The 16,389-nt window shown below is 27.4% G+C and overlaps 2 protein-coding genes across 2 annotated transcripts in view; both read left to right on the top strand.

Annotated features, from left to right (window-relative positions):
- LOC106786101 (TWiK family of potassium channels protein 18-like) overlaps positions 1-16,389 on the top strand; it is a 261,452-nt gene that overhangs the window by 49,964 nt on the left and 195,099 nt on the right. The window lies entirely within an intron of this gene.
- LOC106786089 lies at positions 4,914-5,754 on the top strand. Its single transcript, XM_014747114.1, has 2 exons — positions 4,914-5,114; positions 5,371-5,754. Exons 1-2 carry the CDS (start codon positions 4,914-4,916, stop codon positions 5,752-5,754), a joined length of 585 nt encoding a protein of 194 aa, XP_014602600.1.

The raw sequence follows: 16,389 nt of genomic DNA, 5'->3' as shown, positions 1-16,389 counted from the left end.
CTTTTTTCAACTGTATTACATTTATTTTTCTTCAACATGAAATATTACTAGCTTATAAAAAATTCTAACCTATAAATCAAAGCTTTCTTCTAGTTACTTTATACAGTAATTGACTTATATGCAGATAGATGGCGTGTGTGAATTCATATTGCTATTTTCTCAACATTTATATATATAATTAATATTTAATTATATTAAAATTAAATATTTAATAATAGAAATATTTTAAATGGTTGTTAAAATTTAGGAAACTTTTTAAATTACGATTCTTATATACGTAAAACGTTGTTGTACCTAGAAAGGGGATTTTTTTGTTTCGTACTGCACCAGAATAACCCCAGATCACGTTTAACAACTAGATATCCCTAGATAAAACTCACCATTGATTCCATTCTACGTATAACTGTGAATAATATTATCAAATTACTTTCTGAAAAAAAATACGTTCGTTTGTAGATAATATTCGTCCGTTAAAAGTTTATTTTATCATCGAGTAATAAAAAATAGAAAGATAGATCAGATAGAAAATAATTCGTGAGAACTGAGACAACTGGTAGCGATATAAATCATCTTATAAACAACAAAAAGAATAAAAAAAAAAGAGGAAAAAGTTGAAATAACAAAAAATAAATCCACCGTTACTGTAAATGTATATATATATACATATATATAACGTGACGTATTATTTTAACGCTATGGGATTTCGTAAGCTAGCAGGGATAACAATTGTGTCGTTTATGAGCTGGAAGAAGAAGAAGAAGAAAAAGAAGAAAAAGATTAAGTATGAGACAAGAACAGAGAAAGGGAGAGAGGAAAATAAAAAAAAATAGGGGAATTATATCAAGGATACAGAATGATTAATACTCCGAGTTTAAACCATTTATCCGATAGTTTTATTTAAAAACCTTGGTTTGTTTGTTAGTTTGTTTGTTTGTTCTTTTATTTTTTCATTTTAATTTCATTTTATTTTGATATTCTATAGTCTCGTCGAAAAATTGTAATATTTATGCACCTTTCTCTTTCCCTTATTCTAATTCTTTCTATCAAACAAACTTCTACACATACGTGTACACATACAAGAGTACGCGTTGCACGTTAAACTCGTAGAATTTTAATATTTAAATAAGAAATACGTGTGGGTAATATATTTTCTTCTTTTTAAAAAGTGAGAGATTAAATGATAAAATTTTTTACGATTATTTGTATATACTTTAGTATATACGTGATGTGTATAGGAGTGTGTGTATTTTTGTTGTAAAAATGTTAAAATTGAGCGATAAATTTGACACCGTTTTAAGTACCTTAAGAAAAGATTATTTAAAGCTCACCCGACCAATGTAGAACATTTCTATTTGTCACGTGTCTTACACGATATTTTTGTAATATATTTTTCTTCTTCTTTTTCATGTATTATACGTAAATTAGTTTCTCGCGTGAGTTGGATCGAAAAGATTATGGAAAAGAAAAAGGAAAAAGAAAAAAAGCTGAGTAAGGGACGCAGAAAGGTTTGCGTGGCTTTGATCGGTGAAAAAAAAATCTTTCATCTGATTATTATGACGGCTTATTGTTAGCTTCGTTAATATTGTTGTTATAATTATTAGAACTCCAGTGTGCACGGATTGTACGTGTTATATCGCGTCGGGGTAACTTTAATTTCATCACTTTGATATTTTCGTTATACAGGTCGTTCAAAAAATTATAAAGTAAGAAGAAAAATTGAAACACGTGTTTAACCACGCGTGATCATTGGCTCCGAACAAAGTTACCACGAGTCAGACTCGTGCTTATTATTAATTATTTAATTATTATTTAATTATGAAATTATTTATTATATATTTAATTATTTAATTGTATTATTATATTAATAATTAATTAGATCTAAAAAATAAATAAAATTATTATTATATTATAATAAATAATTATTAAATATTAATTATTTATTTTATTTAACTGTATATTATTGACCGAAATTTTGTGCTACCACGAGTATCACACGTTGTCATAAAACACAAATCAGTAAAATAAATTTAAACAATATTATCGAATACAATTTAATATAATTTATATGTAATTTTGTTGTATGATTTTTGTGTCAGCCTGTATAAATATCTGTATGTACTGTGTTATATTATACGGTAGAATTTTTCTTCGTAATAATTCGAGTTAGAGGAAATGGGCCGGCCTGTGGTAGGGATTTCGTGATCGTTGAAATAAACTACCCTCGTTCAGAATATTTCCGAGAAGTGGTTGACTAATTGGCCTTGGGGTTATACGCGAATCAAGATATATATATTCGTGATTATGCATAAGAAAAAAAAAAGAGAGAGAAGTTGAATTATTCTTTCTAGTTTCGCGGCGAAGTTTTATTTCTTTTGATATTTCGTCTTATGTTATTAGTCGGTTTAAAAAGAATATCAAATTAACGGTGTAAAAAAGGTTTCTCGTGCGTGATTAGGTTTATGAATTATTCATAAGATTTACTTTTTCATTCGATGTACTTTTTTTTTTTTTTTATTTTTATTTTTTTTTCTCTCTAAGACGAGAAAGTAATAATTGTCGTCGTAAAGTTTACTGATCGAGAGACAAGGAAACGTTGAAATTTACACACACACACTTTCAGAGAATAAAAGAATATTTTAAGTTACTGATAATGTATACTATAGTTAATATAAAATACACGCGCGAGATTGTTGTTAATAAATTACAAATATTATTTCTTCCTTTACTTTTTTATTTTAAACATTTTCGTGATGTATTCATAACTATTAGCAACTGTATTAAAATGTTTCTTTTTATTTATTTATCATACGATTTAAAGATAAATTAATAAATTAATGATATCAAAAAGAATTCTATTCATAGTAAATAATTTATTTATTGATTTTAATTATATCAATCAATTTTAATCATTTTTAACACTTTAGATATCTCAATAATTTTTGTCATAACCTTTTTCATGAACTTAACATTATTTATTTATATATATTATATATTTTTATTCATATAATAATATGATAGAGTAAAATTTATTGGAAATGAAATATTCTGCGAGTGCATTTCTTTCTTTTTTTTTTTTACAGTAACGTCACGATGTTACATTCGTTGAAATTTTACAATATTATGTAAATAAGATTACAATATTAATCCAGTTAAATACATACACTGACACATATATGATCATTCAACGATGGTATTACATTGAAAATAAATATTCAGATTAAATTGAAAACTTTGAAGATTTAATCACAAATTTAATATTCTGTTTTTACACACACATCAACGTATTATATATTATTGATTACAAATTTACCATTTTGTAATGATTCATATATTACAATATTATATAAACAAAAGTAAGTATTTAATCGTATACACACGTATATACGTACAAAGGAACAGAAGATGTATAAATGATAGGTACTTGTGTATATTTGTTCGGAAACACAGAAAACGCTTAAACAAATACTCTGATTGGAATGAAAAGTTAAAAATCTAATGGAACATAATGTCCAATTTCATTTCATTGTATACACTTTGGACAGTTTTAATTAAGCTTTATTCGACTCTGGTATTATAATTATTGACAGAAGTACAAAAACAGAGAGAGAGAGAGAGAGAGACAGAAAGAGGAAGATAGTAAACTAATAATAATAATATTTTGCAATTGTACTACAGGTTTCCATATGATTCTACGTTTGTTCATAATTGATGAGATTCTAATTTTATATTCGTAAGAGAAAATACTTCATTTCAATTATAAACATGTATAAACCTAATTCCAAAATATTAACTGAAATTGATTTAATTTTAATCATTAAAAAATATGTTTGTCAGGGTCACGTTTTTAAAATGATTCGAAGTAAAATTTGGAAAATTAAATAAATGTAAAATGAATAATAGAATTTTATATCGTAATAAAAAATAAAACAAGATTAAAATCTGACGATAAGTTTTTTTTTTTTTTTTTTCATTTCTTTGCGAGAAATATATAAGAAATGAATTTTTTATAACTTATACAATTATTTTTATATTCAATATTTATTTAATTATTATTTTATAACCTTTTTTTGATTTCGTTTAACGTGTAATATTAATCACGTGTTATAAATTTTCTTACATTACGGAATATTAAAACGCGACAACACATTTCTGTCACTTTTGTGTTTGTTTGAATTTTTTTATTTTGTGTATATTATATTGTTTGTTTTTCTTTTTATTATTATTTTTAATTATAACCTTAAGAGTGAAAAACTTACGCGCGTAATTTCGTCTGTTTCCTGTTGTACACGTCATACAACGCCCATGTTAATTCTTTTAATAAATATGCAATTACATTTTCAACATTAATTAAAATTTTTCTCAAACGCATATATATATATATATGTGTGATACATACGTGCACATACGCGTATAAAGAGTTTTTATTTACAAAAGCGTGAAAAAAAAACACACTGAAATTGTAAGGTATACAAAATTATTTAGTTGTCTCTCACATTAAAACGATTCGTTTTCAAATTTTCTTTCGATTAATTAGAAAACATTTCGACCAATAGAAAATCAAAACAATCTCCATTAAGGATCCGACAAAATGATTCGAGTAATCGAAAAGAACAGAAAAAAAGAAAAAACAAACGAACCGTGCGATATAATTTTTTTCTTATAAACAAAAACAAGAAAAAGTCATGCACGCGTTTGACAGGTCGAAAATGCGTGAGAAAAATTAATCGAGTTTTTATTTTTTTTGGATTATTATTATTATTATTATTTAAATTTATTTTATATTAATAATGATTTTTCGAATTTTTTTCTATGAGAAGATAAAAAAATAAAAATCAACGAATTTGATGAGTCGAGTGTTGTGTATTCCGAAGGATTAATTTATCAATTAATCGATTAAATTATATTTTTGTCATATGGCGAAAAAAAGTAAAAGGTTTAACAAAAAGTTGATGAGGAAGCATGCTAAAAGAAAATGGCAGAAACCAATAAGAATAGCTGCATTGATTATATCTGCAATAAAAGATCTTCGTGAAACTAAAGGATCTACGATCAAAAAAATCATTGATTACATTAAACGTAGTTCAAATTTATCCGAAAAAAATGTTTCCAGACAGGTTAATTTTCTAATATTATATTTAATCATTTGATTAACTTATATAAATATTTAAGAGAAAGATTTTTTTCTCTTTCATTTTTATTTAGAATAATATAATTTTTGTTTTCATAATTGTATAATCAAATCAGATAATAGATATAATTAATTAGGGTATTCGGATGTTAAATAATATGTGTCAACAAAATTTATATTAATTTATTTTATAATATAAAAAACATTTTAGATTTATTTTATTTTTCGTATATATTAAATAGGTTAACGCAGCATTAAAACGCGGAGTGGAATATGGAATAATACGAAAATACAGGGGACATTATTTTTTACCAATGGAAAACGAGGTGGATCGTGCGAATCGAATAGCAGTTAGGTTCGCAAGACTACCATCACCTAAAAGGGGAAGCAGAAAATCGAAAAACGTTGCTATTCGCAAAACGCAAACCACGAGGGATCGGAAGAAAGCTAAGAATAGAAGAAGAAGACGTAAAAAAGAACAAAATCTCGCTAACATAAGTGAAAATAGCATTGCCGTGAGCAAAAAACCAAGAAAGTCACGTTCCCTTCCATTTTCAACTACGACTACGGCTAATATGAGTTTAGAGGAAAAAACTGAAACTGACGACAATTCTTCTGCCGAATAATTGTCAGTTTGATTATAATTATTTAATCATACTTTTCTATTCGTATTATTTATACTATATAATTATATAATCATTTTGTTTTCAATATATTCGACATAAAATAACGGGGAACTAAAATACTGGGTTTAATTATTCTAATATATATTTTTTTATATTAATCATATAAAATAAAGTTATAACAAAATTACAAATATTAAATATATAAAGGCTAAGATTAATATTAATTAATTAATCATAAATTTCATCTTTATTAAACAGAAATATGAATTTAATTAGAAATTAACAAACTCATACATAGACTAATTCTTTTTCTAGAAACAAATGTTATATTAGTCGTGTTGTTTTTATTAAAATCAAATATCAACTTCATACTTAAAATTCATATATATTTTACTCAGTTTAAAGTATTTAATATTACTTTTTATCATACACATTAAAACAGATCAATATAATTATTTCAATTCTAATGAATCCACAATTATTATCACGAAATAATTATTACATTTTACAAACTAATATATTAACATATTAATTATATTTATTGAGATAAAAAAATCAATTTGTTTTTATTTTCTTTTTGAAGTTATGATCGTTATGATAGAAAAAGAGGTACTTCAATATCTATCATCCATTGAGACGAGAATAGGAGTAAGAGTGGGGATAAAAATAGGAGTGGGGGTAGCTGGGGGAAAAGTCTATCGGTTCTTTTTCTATTATAACTAAGTATCGATCGTTTTTTCTAGGAAATAAGGTAGCTAGGTAGGATCGGCTTTCATCCTTTTCCACGTTCGGCACGTAGCCGTAGAATTAAGGTGAAATGAAAGACGAGCTTTTTTCGTAAATTGCACTGAACAACCGACCAACCAACCAACCAACCAACCGACCAACCAACCGACCAACCGACCGATCGACCAAAACTAGGAGAAACGCTAACTCCCCACCTCCTGCCATTTATTAAAGTTAGAGAAGGCACCACGGTTCTTCCTCCTTCGGACCGATAAACTTAATAGCTTCCAAAATTTACGGGGTTTGGCAAACGTTCCGAAGAAAACTTCCCTTAGACGCCTTTCTCCTTCTTTTTTTCTTTTCTCTCTCTTTTCTTTTCTTTTCTTTTATTTTATTTTATTTTCTAGCACGCGGGAAAGTTAGTAAAGTTGTTTCAATTGTATTATACTTCTAACGTTTTCTATCATTTTCTTACAAATTTCTTATTTAATATCGAAAAAATATAAACATTTCAATAGTTTTCTTTATTAGCAACGTTCTAGTACACTAGTTACTCTAGTTACTAATAATCTAGTTACTAGTTCCATTTAGATCACTAAAATCAAGCAATCGTAATTTTGAGGTTATGTGAATAATATTTTAGATGAATGACCCATCCAAAGAAAAAAAAAAGACAAAATATAGTCATTGTCCTTATCGAATAAATAATTAATTTTATTATTTTAAATAATAAGATATAAAATTATATAAATTAATAATAAAAAATATTTACCAAAACTTTTCCAAGAAATTGCAAAGATGCACAATTTACAGCATCGCAATCTCTGACTATTTCTGAACTTTAAATGCTAAATTTATAACTCGATATGGTATTCTACGCGTAGACAAAAGAATATACTTTAATTTAATATAAGTTTCATTAAAATTTATTAACTTTTGGTATAAAAAATATTTACCAAAACTTTTCCAAAAATAGTAATTTGATATTCTATAGGATATCAAAGTATTATGTTCGATGCTTAGGAAAAATTCTGTAAAAAATCTTATTTTCGACTTCGTCGGAAGGCTCTTTGCATTCATAGTAATGCCTAAGAATTACTAGCAATGACTGATTTCCAGCTCTGACGGTAACATATATATATATATATATATATATACATACATATATATGATAGATAGATGGATAGATAGATAGATAGATATATAGAAACGAATTTGGAAATAGTCCATAGGAATTCCGTACGGATTTAATTCGACTCACCGGCAGCCGATCTATAATCTCTGAAAACATGGTCGTGCGCTATGAACAAGCTGGGACTCGGAGGACACACAATTCGAATCCGTTTAAATGGTAATCTCAAAAAGTTAGTTGCCACTTCGAAAGAGAACAAAAAAAAAAAAAAATAAAGAGATAGACAGACGAACAGATGGATGGATGGCCAGACGGACGGCCAGACGGACGGACGGACGGACAGACAGACAGCCATATCCCTCCATCGTTCACTTCGTTGATTTTATCTAACATTTTCTACGGCTGGTTCTTTTTATCTATTTTTTTCTTTCTTTTTTGCTTTTTTTTTTTTGTTGTTGTTGCTTTTTTTTATTATTTTCTCTCTCCCTCCCCTTCATTTCGTTCGTTTTTTTCTCTCTTCTCCTCTTTTTTTCTTTTTATTCGCGCGTGAATTCACGTTCCATGCGATTCGATTTAAACCGAACGAAATAAGAAGAAAAGTAGAAGAAAAAAAAATATAGAAAAGAAATGAGTAACGTTAAGCAATGATGATGGGGGTGGGTGAGGGGGGCGGGAGCGGGGGGTAATATTATATAACAAATAATTCTAATTTATGATATTAATATATTATGATATATTAATTTTAATTTATTTTGAAGCAATGCACCGATGCAACTGTGATATTGCTACACAATTAAATGTATTAATTATTATATAAATAAATATAAATATTTATTTATGTTGAGTAACACGTAACACAATGGTCGGGGATAGAACGAGGAGGGGAGGGTTAGTATTAGTTCGAAAAAGGGATGGAAACGTGTGGGTCTTGATTGGTTGGTGGTTGTCCGTGGTGTGAAACTTGCTGAATGGCGATTTCGCATTAGTCATTGTTTCCTACCAACTATCGTTGGTAAAAAGAAGTACCTAGGAGAATAGCTTGTGCGTCAAATGTGAACGTAGAGATTAATGGGTGAATTTATCATCGTACCTCTTGGGAGGTACGAGCACGATGGGGGAATATGCTTTTCTTTTACCAATTTCTTTTTTTTTTTTTGACCTTTTGTATTATTTTGTTTTCTGGTATATTTGTTCTTTTTTCCCTTTTTTTCCTTCTTCATCTTCTTCTGATATTTTATTTTCGCGTGTCTTTCATACTCTTCGTAGGAAATGGGAATAAAAGTTGTAGATGTTTTATTTTTTCAGAAAAATCGATAAGAATCTTAAGAAAATATATTCTTCTTTTTTTTTATAATTTATTTAAATAATTTTAATTTATGATACAAACACATAATGCTGATGCAACTATGGTTGATACAATTTAATATATATTAAGTGTTTGTTCTAAAGCAACGAGTTTCTAATATTTTTTGGCAATAAATAATTTGCTCTTTCCTGTATATATTTAAAAATTAAGAATTATGAATAAACAATTTAAAAACAAATAGAAAGAAATTATTAAAAAATACTTCTCCGATGAAGGATCGAACCACTAAAATCAATTAAATCCATTTGCAGAAAGTATAGAAAATATTTACTCAATATTTGATTACGTGTGATAAGATAAGGTGTTTTAGGATCAAATTGTATTGTAATATGTTAAGTTTTATTGAAATGTATGACTCTGTAAAAAAGATTGGACATGTGAATTGTAAATGATCAAGTTGCTGATTAAGTCCCCAGTAAGGGACGAAACGTACAACTAGTTCAAATTAATTGTTCATAAGATTTATTAACCGTCTATAACTCCCTTTCAGACTTATATTTTAATAATAATATTTTTTTTATTACAGTCGAAGAATATAATATTCGTTTTGTGTATAACAATAATGATAGTAATCACGAACGATTATAGTGACATTAAAATAGGTAGGAGATAAACGTAGAAACGAGAAAGGGGGTGGGTTTGGGGAGTTCGGGGTAGCTTTTCGAGTTACCGGAAAGCTTTGTGGCTTTTGGAATTGTAACGACGTGGCTTGTAACGAGCGATACAGCCTTAAACGCTATGCCATTCTACGGTTACAGAAGATAGAGTTAGTATGAGGAGTATCGGATCCGGTACAACTCGCTAAGCCAATCCTGCAAAAGGTAATACCGTTTATTCGCGGATGTACTTTAATAGAACCAGAGATAACATTACGAAAATCTACTTTCGTTTCATTTATTTTTGGAATAAAAATTTCAAGAAGAAATAAAAGAAGAAATAAATCATAATCCAACTAAATTGTAAAAGAACAAACAAATATGACAATTTGTTTCAGGAATGTGATACGAAAAATAAGTATAATTTCGAAAACAAGAAAAAAGAAATATAACACATATCATAGGTTATCTAAATTAATAATAATAATAAAAAAAAATATATATATATCAATACAATAACAATTAATATATCAAAGATATTATTATTATTATTATTATTATTAATTACAATATTTCGTTAGAGTATAATAGTTCCTTTCTAATTCAATTGTTTCAACTATCTCAAATGTGCAATAATAGAAATGCACAAGTATGCACATATCCCACCTATGAACCTATTTCTCTTTCCGTGTAATGTATAAGTATACGTACGTACCTATATGTATGAATTACATATATGTATGTGTGTGTTCATTGGAATAGGACAAATAGATAGAGATAKAGAGTGTGGTAAATGGCATTAGTTGAAGTTCCACAGAGCTTTCGTGGTTCCAGAACTGCAACCATGCAGGTTCCAACCGTACGATGCAATCCCTGTGCCTTCCCTTTCTGTCACCCCTTCTCTAACCTCTTTCTAATGCACGTGTTACGGAAAGCATTCTCTCTCTCCCTCCCTCTCTTTCTCTCACACACACACTTTCTCTCTTTCTCTTTGTACGTCTGCCTGTTCTTGTCTATTTCAGTAGAATTTTGGAATGGGAACAGTAGTCGTGTTTGACCGCAAAGGTATACGATGCATAGTACTGTCTTGAATGCAGCTCGTTAGGCTCGCGATTGGCCGAATTAATCGATCCCTTTTGAAAAGGTAAGAGGAAGTGTCGGATAATCGGTCAACTGTAAAGGTGACACCTGATATAACATTTAAGTGACATTCCTGTATGCATTCTATTGAAATTTCTAACTGATATTTTCTCTTTTACTTATAATTTAATTTAATTGTTAATTTTGTGATAATTGTCATTTGTATCGATTATGAATTATTATGTTTTTGGTTTTTTTGGTTGTGTATATTCAATTTATTTATATTTTGTAATATTTTTGATTGATTATTATATGAATTTATTTTTCTTTTAACAGGGAGTTTAATTATAATTAATATTATATCAAATTGATTGGAATTTAATTTTTTAATTACTTGTATATTATGATTTAATGTATGGTATTGTATCTGGTGATATGTTTTGTGTTCTTTTTTAGATTTGTATTATTATAAAGTATATCACGAGTCTCACACGTTGTTATAATGCAATGGGATTAATTTAATTGAGATAATATTGAAATGATTTTGTTTCTGTCGAGGTTAGAGTTGTGCATTGAAATAAAATGATCAATTAATATGATATTTTAATTGAAGTGTATTTATTCTTTTTTGAAAATATTATATATTATTTATGTAATTAAATATCTAACTTGGGATTAAAATTGGAGTCAAAATTCTATCAGATTGTTGTTTAATTCGAATTAGTTAGTTTAATTAAATCGTGTTAGTGTGGAAATTATTATTCTGCGTTGGGATTGCGTTTGAGTTGAATTAAAACGAAATGACCAATCGTTTAATTGCGTTTACTGAATCTTTTGATATTTTGATTAAAGTGCATTTCTTTCTTTCTTTTTTTGTTTTTTGATGCAAATTATAAATTATTTATTAGATTAAGTGTCTAACTCGGATAAAAATTGGAGTCAGAACTTTATCGCATAATCGTTTAATTCGAATTACATTTTGTTAATTAAAACTGAGATACTGTAAAAAAATCATTGTACTGCGAGAAAAAAATAAATTACCAATCGTTCAATCGTTTGTTCTACATCTTTTTTTTTTTTTGATATATTTCATTTGCAATTTAATTTGCATTTCAATTGCAAACGTTGAATGAATTTTTAACAGGTTTAACAGGTATCAAAATTCTATTCAATGTTCAATCGAATATACATCTGATCCGAATTAAAAATTAAATAAAAATCTAACAAAATAACAAATTTATTAATTTTTTTCATTTAATATTCTTTTTAATTATTTAATTCGTCATATATTATTATATAAAAATGTTCTCGATCGTAATAAACATATTTCTTAATATTATTTTCACGTTTCTAACCTAAAAAAAAAAAATGCAGATGGAATGAAAACTTAGTATAAAAATGTTAAGCATGTTTCTAGGCTAACTATGACGACTAGGTCGAAAACGGGTTGGTGAAATGTTGAAGAAGGGATGAGATGGGGTGGAATGGGGTAAGGAGTGAGGGGAAAGACAAAAAGTCAAATGAGAAAAAAAGAAAAAGAAAGAGAAATGAAAGGAGGGAAAGAAGAGAAAGACAGAGAAACCCACTGAAAAGTGGAACGAAAAAAGAAAGAAAATGTTAGGTGCGTGTGTGTGTGTATATGTAGGGGTGTGTAAAAGGGATAGTTTTGTAGAAAGGGAAAGAGGGAACACATTCTCTCGAGCGAACCACTTACAACCACCCTCTAACTTCCTGACCACCAACGACTATGTTCATGCTCGTAGGGTTGGTTAGCACTATCCACCTGCATTCTTCTTATTTGTTCTCTTTTCTACTCTCTTTCTCTCTCTTACATTTTGCATAATTGTGGCGACGAACACGGAAGTAAGTAACTAGTACGTACTTGGTAAAAAACTATACATATATGTCATACATACTCAATGTGTATTGTAAAATGTATACTGAAATGTAAATAAAAAATTGGTATTAATTTGACATTTCATTGAATTTTCAAATGAATGTGATAATTGTTTTTAAAATGATTAGATCGATAAATTATTTATTTGATTGTTTGATTAGAATTTTCATTGATTTATGATTTTATTATTTTATTTTAAACATTTATTTCATTTAATTTCATTGAAATGAAATTGTATTTAATTAATATTCATTGTATTATTTACTATTATTAATTGTTTATATTATATTATTATTCGTTATTATTATTATTATTAATTGTTCAGTAATAATTATTAGAAAGATATAAAAATAATGAAATGATTTTAATTTACTTTGATTTTTATTATTTCTTATCGGTATATCCCACTTTAATATATTTCTATGTATTAGTTAGAACACGTGGAAACAGTTAAAATTGTGGAAGGTAGGAAAATGGTCCCTAAATTTTCCCTTAAGCTCGTTGAGTGAAAAAGAAAAGCTCTAGGAAAGAACTCCTTGATTTATTAATACCCTCCTTGAATTTCACACATTCTTACCTCGATTGCATCTATATATAATTACACTCCCCTTCGACAAATACACACACACACATATATATATGTTTGTGAAAATAATTGAGACTATCTTGGAAGATAGTTAATTATCTAGATCGAAGAAAAGTCAGGATGATTAATTAATTATTCAATCTTCATTCTTCTCATTCTCGATTAGGTATAGTTATATTACCAACCCTAAACCACTAACTTAATCGCGTTCCACCACCAATCATTATTTTCTCAAGACCCTTTTCTTCAAGTATTTAATAACACGATTCGTTTAAGCTTTTTATTATTATTATTATTATTATCATCATAAACGAACGTTTAAGTAGATGATTAATCGAAATATCGTTGTCATCTTTTTCTATTAATGTTCTAAGTATAACTTACGATATTTTTTTTTTTGCAGCGAGAAATGCAATATAATATAATAATCAAGTATGTTATTATTTATTTTTCTATTTTGTTATTTATTTGCATAAATATGCAACGACAAAATTTGTCGAGAATTTTTTCTTTCGTTTACGTGTACCGTATTTATCAAAAATTTTAAATATATAATTAATTTAAATCTAATTGTATCATGAATTAGAAAATATGTTCGATTAATAATTAAAAATAATAGATAAAGTTTCATATATTAAATTATTTAATTTTTCTAATAACACTTTGGGTACACTGAATTAAATAAGTGGTTTAAAAAATATTTTAAATATTACATTCTGTTATAAATCATATTAATATTATATCAAAGATCATTGTTATCTGTTACATCAATCATTTTGTTATTTATTAATGAATAATATCATTTCAATATGTAACCAAAATGATACACGTGTGTATGTTGTTAAAAAAAGTAATAAATTGATTTAATAAGAAACATATATCTAACATTAACCCATTTATAAAATGGCAACATTAAACTTATCTAAAAAAAAAAAAAACCTAATACTTATTGGTCAACTCGATAAAAAACTAAAGTTTCATAACTTGGACAATAAAATCTAATAAAGTTCCGATAGATTTTAATGCCTTTTTCTTGGGTACAAGGGGTTTGTCAGATCGATAGTTCTTTTTTTTTTGTTAAACTTTTATTTCTCATTTCGGTGGTTTGGGGTTTTAAGGACAAGGGTGGAGTAGGAAGAGGGGGCTTGGAAGTGGGCGAGTGAAGTAGTCAGGGATATAACTTTTTATTTTTATTTTTTGTTTTTCATTTTATGACGAATCTTTTCTACGAGTCACGTTTCGTTTTATTTTGGTTTTTTTTTTTTTAATTCATTTCACATAATATTTTTTTCCATGTCCTTTTCCTTTTCTCTCTCTCTCACCGACGTATATAACATCCTTAAGAAAAAATAAAAAAAAAAAAATAAAAAAGAAGAAGAAGGGGAGGTTTCCCTCCCCGTTTCTCCTCCTCACCACCGGAATGTAATAACTCTAGATTTTCCTTGGCGTTCTAGAACGTTCGTAGCGACAACGACGAATAAAACGTGGAGACGGGGGTGGTGTGTGTCTTCTTGAAAATCGACTTTCCGCCATTTCTCATCAGGATAAAATGGCGAATATCAAAGGGAAATGGTGATATTTTTGCTTGCGTTAGGTTAGGAAAAAAAAAAAACAGAGAAAAGAAAAAATAACACGAAATAACACTTGTCATTACATTTACACTTCGTAACTTTCATATCTGTCCATTTACATTTTGATTTATTTATTTATATATTTCCTCTGTTCGTATTTTAAACATTACTTTATCTTTTTATTCGACAATTTAGATAAAATAAAAATAATTTTATTAATGGAGGTGTGAGGGGAATTAAGTTAGAGTCTAAGTATAAATAAGAATAATATTTTCATTTATTTATTTCGTTTTTGTTCGTATTTTAAACAATACTTTTTTTCTTTTTATTCGACACACTTTTGGAAAAAGTAAAAATAATTTATTAATGGAGGAGGGAGTTAAGTTAGAGTCGAAGTATAAGTTAAGGAAAAGGGTAAAGTAATGGGGAGGGGAATAATATATTTTGTTTGATTTATTTATTTATTTATTTATATATTTCGTGTTCGAGTATTTTAAAACATTACTTATCCATTATTCGACACACTTAAGATAAAATAAAAATAATTTATTAATGGAAGAAGTTAGGCTCGTAGTATAAGTAAAGAAAAGGTGAAAAGGTAAAGGAAAGGGTAAACTAGTGGGAGTATAATATATATATATATATATACATATACACATAGTTGTTAGAGAACGTACATATTATAGTCGTCCATCTTGGTTGGCACGTTGAAGCGATCTTTTTAAACTTTTCAAAAGTCTTTCCGTATTTCTTTTCACTTGCCTTACCTGTCGGCTTCTACTTGATGGAAGGAAAGAAAAAAAAAAAGGATAAAATGTTGAAAAATAAAAAGAATTTCTTGTAAACGAGTATGTGTGTGAGAAGAAGGAAGGAAGGAAAGAAATAAAGAAAGAAGGAAAGAAGAAGAAGAAGAAGAAGGGAAAGGTTATAGAAAGGCTCGAGGGAAAGGAGTAGTAGTTTCCGGAAGTTAGTAAAGTCATGGTAGGTTGCTCTTTGAAAACCGGAAAACCTCTAAATCACCACCGACGTTTCTTGATAAAAGGATAGTTAATTGCTCACTTCTGAACATTCTTATAACATTTTCTTCACTCTTTTTTTCCTATTTTTTTTATTTCTCTCTCACTCTCTCTTTATCGTTCAATTCGATTTCAACGTGATAAAGTTATTTTACTTAATTTAGTTTTTAGATAATATTCTTTTAATTGTTTAGTCGTATATTCATTTTTAAGGGAATCCATTTGAGTATTGATGAATGTTAGTTAGATTTTTTATTCTTTTTGTTTTTTTAATTCTATTTAATTTAGTGTACTTAGTTGTTAAACAACAAATCCGCACTCACTTTGTTGCCAACTCATATTTATAAGAATAATCATTGCATTTTTTATAACAATTTACGTAGATCTAAATTCTTTTTTTTGTTAAATCAATTTCTTTCAAATCATTCGAATGAAATAATATTTCTATAGGAGTCAAATCAATATCTATACTAAAAAATACATAACCTAAAAATATGTATAACATATATCATTTTATCTAATTCAATATTGAAATGATAATAAAATAAATAACAATTGTCGAAAGGATTGATATGAAAAAAATTATTATATAAAAATTGTTTTAACCCTATAATAAAAAATCATGGGTATCCTTCAAATGAAATAATATTTCCATATTAGTCAAA

Source organism: Polistes canadensis, unplaced genomic scaffold (genome assembly GCF_001313835.1).
Source record: "Polistes canadensis isolate GaletaPanama2010 unplaced genomic scaffold, ASM131383v1 scaffold_65, whole genome shotgun sequence".
Classification (NCBI taxonomy): Eukaryota; Metazoa; Arthropoda; class Insecta; order Hymenoptera; family Vespidae; genus Polistes; species Polistes canadensis.
The sequence above is the reverse complement of the archived record's forward strand: the minus strand, read 5'-3'. Positions and strand labels throughout refer to the sequence as shown.